The 15,502-nt window shown below is 45.1% G+C and overlaps 1 protein-coding gene across 2 annotated transcripts; it reads right to left on the reverse strand.

The window, feature by feature from the left end:
- Positions 1 to 418: 418 nt before the first annotated feature.
- HDAC3 (histone deacetylase 3) lies at positions 419 to 15,495 on the reverse strand. 2 transcript variants are annotated; one of them, XM_059174880.1, is made up of 15 exons: positions 15,340 to 15,495; positions 15,151 to 15,233; positions 13,700 to 13,842; positions 8,234 to 8,315; positions 8,047 to 8,103; positions 7,871 to 7,926; positions 7,363 to 7,496; positions 6,757 to 6,837; positions 6,309 to 6,382; positions 6,081 to 6,145; positions 4,937 to 5,026; positions 4,755 to 4,813; positions 4,400 to 4,479; positions 3,982 to 4,139; positions 419 to 1,064 (listed from the first exon to the last, which is right to left on the reverse strand). In XM_059174880.1, exons 1-15 carry the CDS (start codon positions 15,392 to 15,394, stop codon positions 995 to 997), a joined length of 1,287 nt encoding a protein of 428 aa, XP_059030863.1. In that variant the 5' UTR covers positions 15,395 to 15,495; the 3' UTR covers positions 419 to 994. The 2 variants fall into 2 exon arrangements, with proteins under 2 accessions (XP_059030863.1, XP_059030865.1); XM_059174882.1 differs by lacking the exon at positions 15,340 to 15,495 and having other exon boundaries at positions 15,119 to 15,213.
- Between the last annotated feature and the right edge of the window lie 7 nt (positions 15,496 to 15,502).

Genomic DNA, 15,502 nt, shown 5'->3' on the forward strand with positions numbered 1-15,502 from the left:
ACTGCTCTAGGGAAAGGTCCACATTTGTGGCTACTGTAGTATCTACCATCACTCTTACACAGACATTAAAATAATGAGAAACTACTTATGTCAGGCACAGTGATAAGCACTTGACATTTTTTATCCCAGTAGATCTTCACCAACTAGCATCACACCATTTCAAACACCCAGGTTCAAAAAACCTGAACTCATCTTCTACTCCCACTCTTAAGCCAGTAATCTGCCCACGTTTATCTAACTGATAATTACAATGCTCTATATATATGAGTAACACAATCCATGTAGAATGCATACACAGGGTCTAACATAAGTGCTGAATGAATGTTAACTACGATTTTTATTATATACATCATCACCCCCGCCCCTTTCACACACAGTCGGCTAGCAAGAATTAAGAATATTCCCAGGAAGGCAAAAGTTACAAAAAATATCAACTTGGTTTATTGGATAAAAACAGTGGTAAAATGGACATAAAGCCAAAAGTTAGGACATTTTCACATCCTCCCCCGACTCAAAACTGTACTTCCCATCATCTGGGGTTAAGATGTTAGGGAGCCAGAGCCCACTAAAATCTATCACTCTTCACCTGCACTGGAAACAAGGCCTGCAGTACGAGAACCCAGGGAAGAAAGTCAGAGGCAACATCAGTCCTGTCTACACCTTCATCCCTAAAAATCTCTGGATTGGAGGGAAGCAGGGAAGGAGTAAGGGGGCCAAAATGGCATGGACTGGCCTCTAGGGCCCACTGCCCAGGATATCCTAGAGGAAGTTATCCTTGTCCCTGTCTGATCCCTAATAAGTACCATTGTCAGGCCTTGGGAAGAAGAGGAAAGGGGACATTTGTTCAAATACCAGATGTGGTCTCCAAACCCTCTTCCAGCACTGGTAAAAGCCCAGAAGGTGACCATCAGGGCTGGGGGTGCCACATCTTTTCCCTCCTGCCCAAACAAGAGGTAAAAAGGAATTCCTCAGGACAGAGCAAGCCCAGCTGCTCTTAAATCTCCACGTCGCTTTCCTTGTCATTGTCATGGTCTCCATCATAGAACTCGTTGGGTGCCTCTGGCCTGCAAAGCAAGGGAGACAAATCAGGGTCCTATTCTCCAGGTTCTCACCTTCTCCCACACAGCTACCCTCTCTGGAACCACTTCCTAGGCCCCTTTCATACAGGAACCACTCTTCTCCTATTGGCAGATACTGGTCACTATCCATCCCCTCCATTCATGCAGTCTAAATAGACATTTATGGAGAGACACTCCATGCCAGCCACCATCATAAGCCACAGCGATATGGTAGATAATAAGCTGGATAAAATGTCTGCCTATCCTCAATAAACTGACTGAATAAACAAGACAACTAATAAAGTCAATAAATAAAGATTATAATTTCCCATCTTGGCAAATGCTCTGACACAATGAAATAAAGGGATGTCACAAAGAGTGAAGGGGGGGGGGCACATTCCAGGCAGAATTATTAGAGACAGCTGTTCTAGGAAGGTAAGAAAGACTTCAAGTCTGAGAAGGGGCTGGCCAGGCAGAGATCTCAGGAAGCCCATTCCGAGCTACAAAGAAAGCCAAATACAGAGTTATCAGGTGGAGGGAGACTGATGTATTCTAGGAAGAGCATAAGGCTAGGATGGCCGGGAGCCGTGCGCATGGAGGAAAGTAGCTACAGATGAGACCACAGACATAGGTAAGCACCAGCACGTCTTTAAAGCCATGATCAGAGAATGGGGTTTTGTTCTAAGAGCAATGGAAAGGAGAGTTGTAAGCAGAGAAGCGAGTGAAGGGATGTGAAAGCAACACAGGGCCCAGTATGTACTCAATATTCATTTCTTTCTTTTTGGAAAACTCCTCTCTGGGAGAACACAGAAAACCGAATTACCTTGCCCACAGCTGATAACTAAGAAAGAAGGGAGAAATTCATCAATGAGAAGCTGGAGAACAAAGTCAGGAAAGGCCCTATCTGCCTGGTAAGCAATGTCTCAGTTAACTAGCCTTAGGATGTCTGGCAAGTTACTTAACCTCTCTGAGCCTTAGATTCCTCCTCTGGTAACTGAACGTTAACAGCCACCTCTCAGGGTTGTCTGATGACAGCAGAATGATGACAAGATGGTATGTACGTTTTAATATAAAGCATTTAGTACTGAGTCTGGTTCTTAGCAAACCCACAGAAAGTCATTAACTCCTCTTATTACTACTCTGCAAATGATACACAAGTTGGAGCTATAGGCATCAAAGAACGGGAACTTGGTGGGTGGTCTGACAGAGAGGGAGGGCTTAGGGCAGGAAGAGGCCTGAACTGCTGCTGGCTGTTGAGAGGGGGTGGTATCGTACAGACATTAGGCCCAGATTCCAGCCCAGAACCAGAGATGAAAAAGCCAAACTCAACCAAAAGGAGTAACTTAAAGCAGGTTTTTAAGAAAATCAATTTCTAGAAGTCAAGCTTCAGAGATCTGGAGAAGTTGACAAAGAGGAGACAAGGCGGTGAGACATTAAAAAGGAATCCTGAGGCCAGATGTTCAGATACTTCCTCAACCAGGAGTGGGAATAAGGCGGTATTCGTGGAGAAGGAGTGGACTAGTCCCGAAGGTCCAAGCAATAAAACTCAGGCCTAAAGGAGAGATATGGAAGCTGACCTCTAATACAGAGAAGCAGATTCTGGAAGGGTCTGGGAAGGCCATGTGACTCTGTAGCAGAGTCAGCTCAGACCTCTAACAGTGCGTGGGAGGTGCAAGTGTCCAGCTGTGGTTATCCCTCAGCCACGAAAGGGTATCTGTTCTCCATTAAGTGCATCTGTTTCTCCACTTCTGTGTTCTGCTGTCTTTTCCCTTCATTTTTCAGAAAAACCTATTCTGGGATTAAAAAAAAAAACACCTCTACCCGAATCTCTTTTTTTCCTAATTCAATGCATCTGTATTTTAGTATATAGCTCAGAAAAATAAAGATTAAAAAAAAAACCTGTAATGTAATTATTATATCTGAAAAAATGAACACAGGAAAGAAATCAAAGGGCCTTAAACAGCAGTATGTGAGCAGTGACTTGTAGAGCTCCAAACCTGGAAGGAGCCAGTAAAATGCTGAAAAGATTATAAATCCTTACAGATTGTTTGGAAGGCAATTTGGCAGCAGATACCAAAAATTTTAGGGGGTTCAGGGCCACATCTTTGTTATGATGAAAAAATGGGAAATAATACAAATGCCATCTATGGTACTTAGTTAAATTATGCTACAGCCACACGACGGAATATTATGCAGCTGATAAAATAATGAAGCAGATCTATATATAATGACATGGAAAAATACACTGTTTAAAAAGAAAGAACCAGGGTTGCCTGGGTGGCTCAGTGAGTTAAGTTTCTGCCTTCGGCTCAGGTCACAATCTCAGAGTCCTGGGATCTATCCCCACATTGGGCTCTCTGCTCAGCAGGGAGCCTGCTTTCCCCTCTCTCTCTGCCTGCCTCTCTGCCTACCTGTGATCTCTCTCTCTCTGTCAAATAAAAAATTAAAATCTTAAAAAAAAAAAAAAAAAAAAAAAAAGTTCTAAATTGTAGAGCACCCAGTATAGATCCAAACAGCATTTTTAAAAAAAGATGCACAAGCTCTAAGAATGCATGTGTATGTATATTTGCGTTCCTATGCGCATACTAGATAGTATACTTAAACCCTATTGAAAAAGTCTATTTGAAAAGATATAAATCAAACTATTAATAGTGGTTACTTTGTGGAACTGGTCTAGGATCCTGTGAATGCAAGCTTAACATTATTTTGGTGCTGTTTAAAATTCTGACAATAAATATGTTACTTATTTATGCCACAATCACACATACAGAAAGAGTGAGGAATTACAAAAGAGCAAAAAGCAGGCATCCCAAAGGAAGTAAGCCAGGGATGATTAAGCTAATGCCTTCTAATGTACTTTTTCCCTCTTAACTTCCCCGACAAGACTGCTGGAAACCTCTGCTCTCAAGTCACTGCCCCAGACCTGGTGTAGTTCTCCTCAGGACCTCTCTCCTCTGCATCAGCCTCGTCAGTCCTGTCATAGGTCAGGAGGTCTGCAGGCACATCATGAATCTGGACGCTGGGTGCATGGTTCAGCATCTTCAAGTTTTCAAAGATTGTCTGGCGGATCTGGTCCAAATACTGGTTGGGGATTTGGAATACGGAGTGAGTGATTCCCAGAGCATCCACCCTTCTAGCTGACTCCCAGCCCTACGATCCTAGTTCTAATCCCCCCAGTCCGATTGCCTCTACTTTAACCTGGGCTGTGTCTTGGTTTTAACAATGACAGTGGTAGCTGAGAACTTTTTTCTCTTCTCCGGTTTCTCCAATTTCCCCACATCCTGAACCTCTTCCTAGGCCCTCCCCACCCCTGGGTTCATCTTTTTGGGTTCAGCAGCTACCTGGCGTGAGTTCTGATTCTCGATGCGCGTGCTGACATCTGGATGGAGCGTAAAGTCTGGGGCAAAGTACTCGAAGTACTCTAAATGGGGAAAGGGAGATTAGAAAGACAGAGACAACCAGGTCCCAAGACTTCCCAATCTATTTCCTTCCCATCCAAAACCCCTGCATAATAGCTGCCTAATCTTTTCCCTGCTCTGAACTCAGTGATTTAGTCTGCAGGGCTCCTTGAGTGTCAAATTCCCTATCTGTAATAAAAAGAAAAATTTTAAAATTCCCATCTGCCTTGAAATTACGCCATTCTGGGGGTCTTCTGAGAATGCCTCTTGCTGTGGGTTATCAGAGAGTGATCCTTACCACTATAGGGAAGCTCCTCACTAATGGCTTCTTCTACCAGCAGTGACGTTTCATATGTCCTGAAACCAAACAGCAGAGTGGGGTAGGCTGAGCAAGTGGGCCCTCCAGCCCTCTCAGGGAGCCCCCAACTCACCAACTCACATAGGACAAGGGGGAGAAGGAAAACCAGGGAGCATGCTCACCAGCAGCGGGCAACATTTCGGACAGTATAGCCACCACCACCTAGCACCAGTAGAGGGATATTGAAGCTCTTGACATATTCGACACATTCCCTGTTAGAAGGAACCAGAGGAATGGCTGGAGGAAGTGATCAAAAGGCAAAGTATACCGTCTCTAGGTATTGCCTCGAAAGGACAGACGGGAACTAGAGAAGCTTCCATAATCTTGATCTAGGTATTGAAATTCACCGAGTTATACCCTTAAGATATGCGTACTTTATTCTCTATATGGTGTGTCTCAGTAAAAACTGAAACATACAGGGCGTTCCCACCTCTCTCCAGCTCAACACCCATCCTGGCACCTCATCTGTTAATCAACTACTTTCATCAAAGTACCAGCAAGTGCTGTCAGTTCCAGCCTCCATAATACAACTCCCATCACCTACTTCTCACTGGCCACCTCCTCCACCTAGGCCCAGGCACGACATGTGCTGCCTGGGCAATACCAATACCTTCCTAACTGGCCTTACACTTCCACTCCTGTCCCCCACCCCACCCCCAAGCCTTCCTCCTTTCAGCAGTCAGAGCAGTCACTTTAAAACATCAATTGGGGGGCACCTGAGTGGCTCAGTTGATTAAGCAACTGCCTTTGACTCAGGTCATGATCCTGGAGTCCTGGGATCAAGTCCCGCATCAGGTTCCCTGATAGGCAGAAGTCTGCATCTCCCTCTGACCTTTCCCCTCTCAATCTCTCTCTCTCATTGTCTTTCTCTCAAATAAATAAGATCTTAAAAAAAAAAAAAATCAATTGGATCATGTCATTTCCCTGTTTAAAACCTTCCCGCAGTTTCCCATCATATTTCAAATTCAATCCAGACTTCTCACCAGAGTTTAAGGGCTCTGCATGACCTCACCACTGCCGATCTCTTGGGCCTCCCGTCAAACAACCTCCAGGCTACTCCTTGTGATCTTGCCTCCCCACTCTGACTTCATCTTCTGGCTGGCTATACCAGCTCTTTCCTGTCTCAGTTCCTTCGCATGGACCCTTCTCATTGCTTGGGAGTGACTCTCTCTAGTCTTCCTATGGCCCATTCCCCAACTACCCCCACTCCACGTACTGAGGCCCAAAGCCACTTGAAAACCAGGGACAGAAAAGAGCAGGTCTCACCCATGTCCTCGAATGCTGAGGTTGAAGCAGCCCAAACGATCACAGCCTAGGGAGTCAGCTCCACACTGTGAAAAGCAAAACCCCAGGCAGCTGCAGTGAGATGACTGATCAGAATGACCCAGATGTCCTTCACTTCTGTTCCCCAACAAATGCAGGGGCTATCTTCCTCCCTGCTCTATTCCCCTAAGCCCAGGCAGAGCCCTCTTGAAAAAGCACCAGCAGTATTACCTGGAGCACAATGCATGTGGGTTGGTAGAAGTCCACCACCTGGTTGATAACCGGCTGGAAAAGGTGCTTGTAACCTGGGAGAGGGCCAAAGATGGGCACCTGGCACCCCAAGGGAATGGGGAGACAGGGAACAAAAGGAAAAAAGGGGTTGAGAGAGCATGTAGCCCAGGAAAAGGGGAAACCCAAAGAACCAAATCATTGGTTCTAAGCTTCTGGATGGGGTCCCAGACCACTTTGAGTGACTGATGGAAGCTAATGACCCATTTCCCAGAAAAAATGCACATACATATAAATATGTTGCATACAATTTCCGGGGGGTTCATGGTCCCTTTGAAGGCCATTCATCCTTAAGGACACCTGGCCCAACAGTAGACAATACCAGGCAGAAGACGTTAATTCAAGGAGGAAGAAGGGGCCTAGTAAACGGGGAAATGACCTTGATACTTACTCTGGTCATCGATGCCATCCCGCAAAGGCACATTGAGACAGTAGTAGCGACCACTCTCTGCTCCAACTTCATACATATCACCTATAGGCAAATGGAGAGTAGGGGGTAGGAGCTATACACAGGGGACACCCACAACCCACCTGCTTCAACTTCAATCTGTACACCGAGGACATCTCACTATATCTGTGTACCTCCACCACACACTCTCTAGAGACACTTCATCTCTAGTGGTTTGCATTCATTCAGCAAATAATTTTTGAGGGCCTACTATGAGCAAACCTGTGCATCAGGCACTGGGGCATTAGAGAGAACTAATGAAATGAATGAAATCCCACCAAGCTTTTACTCCTGGGGGATGGGCATGATAAGGGAGACAGTAAACAGAACAAAACACTGCCATATATACAAACAGCAGTGAGTGCTCTGAGAAAAGTAAGCATAGTGACATGACAGAGTAATAGGGAAGGAGGGATTACTTTAACTGCAGTGGTCAGGATGGACTTCCCTGAGGAGAAGCCACTTGAGCCAAGACCTGAAGGCTAAGCAGGAGGCTGTCGTAGCAAAGAGCTGAGGGTGTGAAGGGGATGATCATCCCTACTCCCATACCTGTGCCAGGAAAGAAGTAGTTTCCATATTTATGGAAGGAGACTGTCATCACCCGGTCAGTGAGGTAGAAGGCTTCCTGAACTCCATCACCATGGTGGATGTCGATATCAATGTAGAGCACCCGAGGGTGGTACCTGGGATGAGACCCAAGCCAGAGTTTGAGGTAGAGGGGAACCCCAGCAAGAAAACCCCCAACCCACACCTCCCAAAACAAGGTTTGGAATTAGGAAGCCCAAGTCACCTGAAACCTAATACCACCAGTTCCCTATGGTCAACTCTGGACTCCAGCCTGGAGGCAGGGACAGGAGAGGGATGTGTAGAGAAGACTGAAATGTGAGCAGGCAGGAGGGAGTGTGCAGCAGGGCATGGGAAAGTAGTCTGAGTAAAGCATTAAGAACGGTGGAGAAGTTAGTGTGGAGCTGAGGAACAGGTCACGGCCAGCACGGTGTGAGATACCACCTCGGCCATGGGTCTCATAAGTCCCTCCATCTCCTCCCAGGCTACTTACTTGAGCAGCTCCAGGATGCCAATCACAATGTCATTGACATAGCAGAAGCCAGAGGCCTGTGGTGAGACAGTGATCTTACAATGTAGTAACGATTCCTCTCCCCAGCTGCCCCCTGGTGTCAGCCTGACCACCTACACTAGGGCAGTCATTGTCTCCCCCATCAACTCTTCACTTACCTCAAACTTCTTGGCATGGTGCAAACCACCAGCCCAGTTAATGGCAATATCACAGATCTGAAAAACAAACACCCAACTCACAGTCCTCCTTGCCCACCCACAAAGCTGGAAGCTCAGGGTCAGGGTTAAGGCCTTCAGTTAGAAGGACCAACCCCAAAGGGAGAGCAGGACTCGGGGCCACAGTCACCTTGTTGTTCAGCTGGGTTGCTCCTTGCAGAGATGCACCTGTGTAACGGGAACAGAACTCAAACAGCCCGGGAAACACTGGGCTGCAGGAAAGAGAAGCAAGTCAGAGCCCTTTACCTGTCTAGACCCTTCCTACACCTTCCCTGAGTCCAAACCCCTCCAACCTCCATTGCTCAATAAACTCCCAGCCCCTATATACCTAAAATATCTGCAAATTTATTCAACAAATATTTTGGACTGTATACCAAGCCCTGTGTAAGGCACTGGATGGGAAGTAAAAAAGCATTTCACTCTGTCAGGGGGTTTGTATCCTGGTTGCAAAGAAAAGTAGGCAGCTTCTAGGTACTTAAGAACACATGCCATAAAAGAAATAATTTGAGAGGGAACATAAACTTTGTTTCTCTTTCAATGTTCTTTTATGTATTTCATATTTTAACACAATGTTCAATAACATTCTTTCAGAGTCACACATTTTTGGGGTGCCTGGGTGGCTCAGTTGGTTAAGTGTCTGCCTTCAGCTCAGGTTATGATCCCAAGCTCCTGGGATCAAGCCCCACATCAGGCTCCTTGCTCAGCACGGAGCCTACTTCTCCCTCTCCCTTTGCCTGCCACTCCCCACACACACTGCTTGTGCACGCTCGCTCTCTCTCTATGTCAAATAAATATATAAATTTTTTTTTTTAAAAAAAGAGTCACATTTTTAAGCAAGAGCTGCATTCCTATATACCTGAAATAGTAATAATGATAATCCACAGAAAGCCTTGAACACAGTTAAAACAGTGTGTGGTACCTAGTATTCTGCACATCGATAAATATTAATCATAATTATTACCATCTTCTTTTTATAAAAAGGAGAGGCCTGAAGCCAGATACAAAAGATTATATACTATAAAGCTCCATTTATATAAACTCTGGAAAAGGCAAAATATAGAGATAGATCTCAGATCAGTTGTCACCTAGAGGTAAGCTGAAGAGAAGACATTGACTATAAAAGGGCAGAAGAGTCCTCTGTGGGAAAATGGAAATAATCTATACTTTGATACATACTATCAAAACTCTCGGGGGCGCCTGGGTGGCTCAGTGGGTTAAAGCCTCTGCCTTCAGCTCAGGTCATGATCCCAGGGTCCTGGGATAGAGCCCCGAGCCGGGCTCTCTGCTCAGCAGGGAGCCTGCTTCCTTGTCTCTCTCTGTTTGCCTGTCTGCCTACCTGTGACCTCTGTCTGTCAAATAAATAAATAAAATCTTTAAAAAACAAAAAACTCCCAAACTGCACACCTAAAACGGGTGAATTTTACTGCATGCAAATTATACCTTCAAAAACTTAACTTATAAGAAAGGAAAAGCTTAAACGATTTTTACTTTTAAGTCTCAAAAATAGAAAATGGTGCAGCTGACACATTTGACCATGTGATAAAGAAAGCTATAGAGAGTTTTATAGTTTCTCAAAGGTTCTGGGAAGAATTAAGCAAATGAAAAAACTAAGCAAATGAAAAAACAATGCAATTATCAACTCTGGGAAAAACGAAAAGATATACAGGAAGTAAGATTAAACCACAGTATACTATTAGACTCTATAGTAAGTGAATTTTTCAAGATTCTAACAATGTAAACATAGAATGCTTATTGAATAAAAATTGTATCTAACTATATTGTGAAGCTGGGATAGGAGGGCAAGCCAGGGTGATAGTATGAGGAGACTAAATGTTAATTTCCCATACTAAGGGCTTTATAGGCAATGATTGAAGTTGAAAAGTGGAAAAATAGCAACACAAGCATATTATAAGAGACAGGATAATACGGCAGCTTGATTTAAGAGCCCAGATTCTAGAGCCAGACTACCTAAGTTCAAGCGTGGCTTTTTTTTTTTTTTTTTTAAGATTTTATTTATTTACCTGATAGAGAGAGAGAGAGAACACAAGGAGGGGAAGCAGCAGACAGAGGGAGAAGCAGGCTCCTCACCAAGGAGGGAGCCCAATACGGGGATCAATCCCAGGACCCAAGCCAAACGTAACCACTTAACAACTGAGCCACCCAGGTACCCCTCAAGCCTGACTTTTTAACACCTACCAATGATCATGAGACTAGATAGGCTGTTTATAGTTTCTGTGCCTAAGTGTCCTCATCTGTCAAAGGAGGCAATAAGAGACCCTGATTCACAGAGATTGATGAGCTTAAATAACCTAATGCCTCTGAAGCATTTAAAATGCTACCTGACAGAGAGTAGGCATTACTTAAGTATTACAGATTATTTGTAACAGTAGATTAGTATCATTGCTTTGAAACCCAAAGATAAATACCAGAAGAAATAGCTAAATGAGCTGAAAGTGGCTGCCCCTCGGGAGAGGGATTTATGAGTGGGAGGCACAGATCTGGGACTTTTTTTTTCCCCATTGAAAGCCTTGCAGTATAATTGGGCTTTTTATATTAGGTTAATTTGAAAACAATCAAAAATAAAAGGGAAAATCCCTGATTCTCATCTGAAATAGAGAGATAACCATGACTGTAGCTTAAGTCGAACAGTACAACTGATGCGGTGCCAAGGACTGAGTGGTAGTATTCCCTAAATGCACAGAGCACTTATAGAGCCCCAGCTGGGGCCTTAGGGCTGACTCTGCATTCCCACACCTGCAAAGTGAGCTCAGAAACAACAGTAGCAGCAATAACAAAAAAACCCAAGAAATCTCCTAAGACAGCATGCAACTAAACACCAAATGACTAGTGCAAACTAGTACAGGACAGATCTCTGTGCCTGGTGTGGTCAAGAAAGGTTCAGTGGGGGGTGCTTGGGTGGCTCAGTGGGTTAAGCCTCTGCTTTCGGCTCAGGTCATGATCTCAGGGTCCTGGGATAGAAACCCACATCGGGTTCTAAGCTCAGCAGGGAGCCTGCCTCCCCCTCTCTTTTTGCCTGCCTCTCTGCTTACTTGATCTCTCTCTCTGTCAAATAATCTCTCTCTCTGTCAAAAAAATAAATAAAAACCTTAATTTAAAAAAAAAAAAAAAGTTTCAGTGGTGTGAATCTTGAAGGTGGTGTGAAGGCCAGGAAGGCCTTGGAGAGGTTGAATGAGGAACAAAGAGCATTCCAGGAAGGCATTCTGTGAAAACAAGGGTGTAGTTATGGATAAGCCTGAGGAGGTGCTCAATGCCAGCCTTCTATCTTCCAGCTCAAAGTGCTTCCATCAGTAGGATCTTTCAGGGAAACAGTGTAGTGTTTAAAAACCAAGGCTCTGGGGATGCCTGAGTGGCTCAGTTGGTTAGACAACTGCCTTTGGCTTGAGTCCTAACCCCAGAGTCCTGGGATCAAGCCCCACATGGGGTTCCCTGCTTAGCAGGGAGCCTGCTTCTCCCCCTCCCTCTGCCATTCCCCCTGCCTGTGTGCTCCTGCTCTGTCAAATAAATAAATTTTTTAAAAAACTGAAATAAATAGAATAAAATCAAAATAAATAAAAACCAGGTCTCTGGATCTGAATCCTGCCACCTTGACTGATCAGTTTTGTTAACTCTGGTTAGTTACCTCAATTTCCTCAAATTTTGGTTTTATGCCTAAATTAAGGCAAAGGACTATTACATCTGACTGTTGCTGTAAGAATGAAGTGGATATACCAGCAAACCTCAGCACAAAAGAGTAAGCACTCAGCAGTAGTTGTTATAGGAAATTCTATACGACCAACAACCTGGTTTCTTCAAGAAATAAATTAAAGGTACAGGGGCACGTGGGTGGCTCAGTCAATTAAACATCTGCCTTTGGCTCATGTCATGACCCCAGGGCTCGGGGATTAAGCCCCACATTAGGCACCCTGCTCAAGAGGAGTCTGCTTTTCCCTCTCCCTCTGCCCCTCCTTCCACTGCGCACTCTCTCTCTCTCTCACCCACTATCTGTATCTCATATAAATAAATAAAATCTTTAAAAAAAAAAAAAAGGAAGAAATTCAAGTTAGAGAAGGAAACATTGGAGATTTAAAAACCTTAAGAGACGTATCAACCAAATACAAAGTATGGGCCTTATTTAGATCCTAAATACATCAACTGCAAAAAGAAAAAATTAGGAGGCAGTTAGAGAAATTTGAATACTGATTGCAAATATGATGGTATTAAGGAATTACTGTTTTTTAGGTGTGATAATGACAATGAGTGTGTGTGTGTGTGTGTGTGTGTGTGTGTGTGCATGCATGCATGTTTGTTTTTAAGAGTATCATTTAGAGACACACAATAAAATATTTGCAGGTAAAAAATGCGACATCTGGGATTTGCTTTAAAATAATCTGAGATGCAGGGGCTCTTGGGTGGCTCAGTCAGTTAAACATTAGACTCCTAATTTCTACTCAGGTCATGATCTCAGCTGGATCTCAGAGATCCAGCTGGCATCAAGCCCCGTGCCTGCCCATGTCCTTACTGGGCTCCAAGCTGGGCACGGACCCTGCTTAAGATTCTCTCTCTCCCTCTCCATCCCTACCACCCTGCCCCTGCTGGCTTGCCCCCTCCCTCCAAAAAAAACACACAAAAAAACAAAAAAACACACAAACTAAAATAATCTGGGATGCAGATGAAGCAAGACTGGCTATATGCTCATAAACATTACAGGTGGTGAAGGATACATGGGAATTCACTGTACTATTTTTTCAGAAATGTTTGAAATTTTCCTTTAAAAAAAGTCTAAAAATAAATTGAGTAAATGGTAGCTGTTATGATTGCTATGTTTTCCTGAATATATATGAGAATGTAAGCAAGGATAATGGCTTATCTTTGTTATCTGTTCCCTTCCCCAGAGGGCCCAATTCTGAGACTTTCTCATATGATTCAGCTCAGTGTAAACCTCCCTCAATGTAAATCACTCTCTTGCTTTTAGAACACTTTGATAATTTCTCTCTCCTCTAGGGATAAGAGCCCCAATTCATCACAAAGCTGTTTAGTTTTTAAAGGCCCTGCCCATCTCTTTAGCCTCGATTCAGATAATTTTTCTTTTCATATTCAGTGAATGACCTTTTTTCTGTTCCTCAAACGAGGAACACACCAACCTCTCACAGACCCTCAACACATGCTGTCCCTAATTCCCACAATATTTCTGCCCTCACCACCTATGTGCCCAACTACCTTTCATCTAATTATCTCCTACTCTTTCTTCAGATCTCCCCTCAACCTCCATTACTTCCTCCAGCCTCTAGTGACCAGCCCACTCCCAAGATGGGTAATTCTCCTGCGTATACACTCTCAGTCAGCCACATAGCTCTCCTTCACAGGACTTAGCACAACTGTAATATTAAATTTTGTTGTTATGTATCACTGCATTGCTAGCAATTAGCATAGGGACTGGCCTAGAGCAAACGGCCATTATTTGTTGAATAAACAAATGAGTAAATGATGATTCACTGACAAACAGACCCCCTTCATATGTTCCCACTGCTGCCACAAGACCTCACTCAAATGTTCTCCTTGAAATGGCTGGCATTAAAAATCCCAGTTCTCCCCTCACCAGTCATCACCCACGTTGAAGGCATTAAGGCTCTTGGTGAAGCCTTGCATATTGGTGGGGCTGACTCTCTGCAAGAAGTCGATGTAGTCCTCAGAGTGAAAGCGGCACATGTCATGCTGGGAGGCCTGGTATGGCTTGAAGACCTCGGAATGGAAACACAAGGTGAACCCCAGCAAGTTCAGTCCCATTAATTAGGTTGAGACTGCCCACACTAAACCCGGCCCCGTGGACTGTCCACACCCACACATATCAGCAGTCCCCTTACCCCTCCAATCTTTGTTATTCTCTGAAGCAAAGGTCAGAGAAGAAGAGAGGCTCTGATGAGCCAGCTGGGGTACTATGATCAAGCCTCCTAAAGATCAGTGCACTTGCCTTCTCCTTCCCACTTCCAGCCCAATCTTTCCCACCTTTTCTCAACCTTAAGCCTTTATCCATCTATTTTTTATTCTTTCCATACTCATCTCCTCCCCCTGCCTCTGATTCCATCCTCTCTCTTCTCTGAATTCTTAATTTTAGAGTTAAATAATATGGGATATATGACAACCTTTTAATCAAAACCCAGGAGAGCCACAGTGCTAAGCTAGAGACTTACTACCTTTTAGGGAATTTCACACACTTCTTTAGAAACTGGGCAAGAAAAAAAGCTTCTCTCCCCAGAAAATGCACAGGGGTACATACCAGCAAACAATTTCAAGGGAGTCATAGATTCATGCACTAACATCACCTCAGTCTTTTCCGTAGCTAATTCACTTGTCTGTGCCTCAGCACAAACAGTGGACAACACTCATTCATATTGTTGACTAATTCCCCTTGTGACGCATGAGGGCTGAGCTTAACTGTTACAATCCCCTACCACAACTATAAATTCCAAGTTGGGGATTGTCCACCCCCATGTATGTATCTGGGAGATGGAGGGTTGGGTAGCAATATTCTAAGTTGGTAGGGAACTACCCAGGACATTTCCCGCTCTCTTCCACACACACATACACATTTGCACACAGGGCTACAGAGTCCTCCCTGGAGCTCTAGCTCCTTGGAGATGGCTAGAGGCGGCAGAGAAAGGGTGAGAACTGCGGTGGGAACACCCCACATCCAGATAGAGTGATCTATCCCCTCTCTCCTGAAGCCACAGCACTGCCCACCTCCTAAGACGCTGGGAGGAAACACTTTCTCTCTTCAAACCACCCCCCACTCCACCCTAACCATAGGCCCGAGGTTGATCTACCTGAGGTCAAAGGGTGGCCGACCTAAGGTAAAAAAATAATTTCCATTAAGTCGGTGGACCCACCCACCAACACTCTGGTGATGGCGGGTGGTCCTGGCTGCTTCCATCCACCCTGCCCCCCACCCCAAGGGTGGGTCGCACTTGGTGCATTCAGGGCAGCCCACCTATCCTATGGCCACAGAGCTCGCCCGCACCCTCAAAATCCAGCAGCGATGGGGAGACTCACGATCATCTTCTTATAGAGACCGTAGTGCAAGACCAAACTATGGGTCAATGCCAAGCGATGGGGCTTCATAGGGTGCCCTGCCCCTGGGGGTGGGAGAAGAGAGTTCGTCAGTTCCTGTCGCTGGAGTTTTAGCCCCCGCCTCGAACCTCCGCGTCCCGAAGCCCCTCGCGTACGGCCTTGCTCCCTCACCGTAGTGGAAGTTGCCCACGTCTGGGTCGTAGAAATAGGCCACGGTCTTGGCCATGGTGCCGGCGGGAGAAGGCCCCGCGCCTCAGCCGCCCGCCCGGCCACTTGCCCCACCCCCGCTCCTACGTGCTGCGTAAGCACGCAGCCTGCCTCTGCGGAACCGGGA

Source organism: Mustela lutreola, chromosome 5 (assembly GCF_030435805.1).
Source record: "Mustela lutreola isolate mMusLut2 chromosome 5, mMusLut2.pri, whole genome shotgun sequence".
Classification (NCBI taxonomy): domain Eukaryota; kingdom Metazoa; phylum Chordata; class Mammalia; order Carnivora; family Mustelidae; genus Mustela; species Mustela lutreola.

Bases quoted from the DNA above. Each gene is read 5' to 3' on its own strand.
- HDAC3 (XM_059174880.1), bottom strand. From the start codon at position 15,394: ATGGCCAAGACCGTGGCCTATTTCTACGACCCAGACGTGGGCAACTTC. The intron at 4,140-4,399 runs GTAGCTGCTGAA...ATCCCCAACCAG, and splicing joins AGAATCAGAACTCACGCCAG to TATTTGGACCAGATCCGCCA. The intron at 1,065-3,981 runs GTCTGGGGCAGT...CTTGCTTTGCAG, and splicing joins CCTGAGGAGAACTACACCAG to GCCAGAGGCACCCAACGAGT.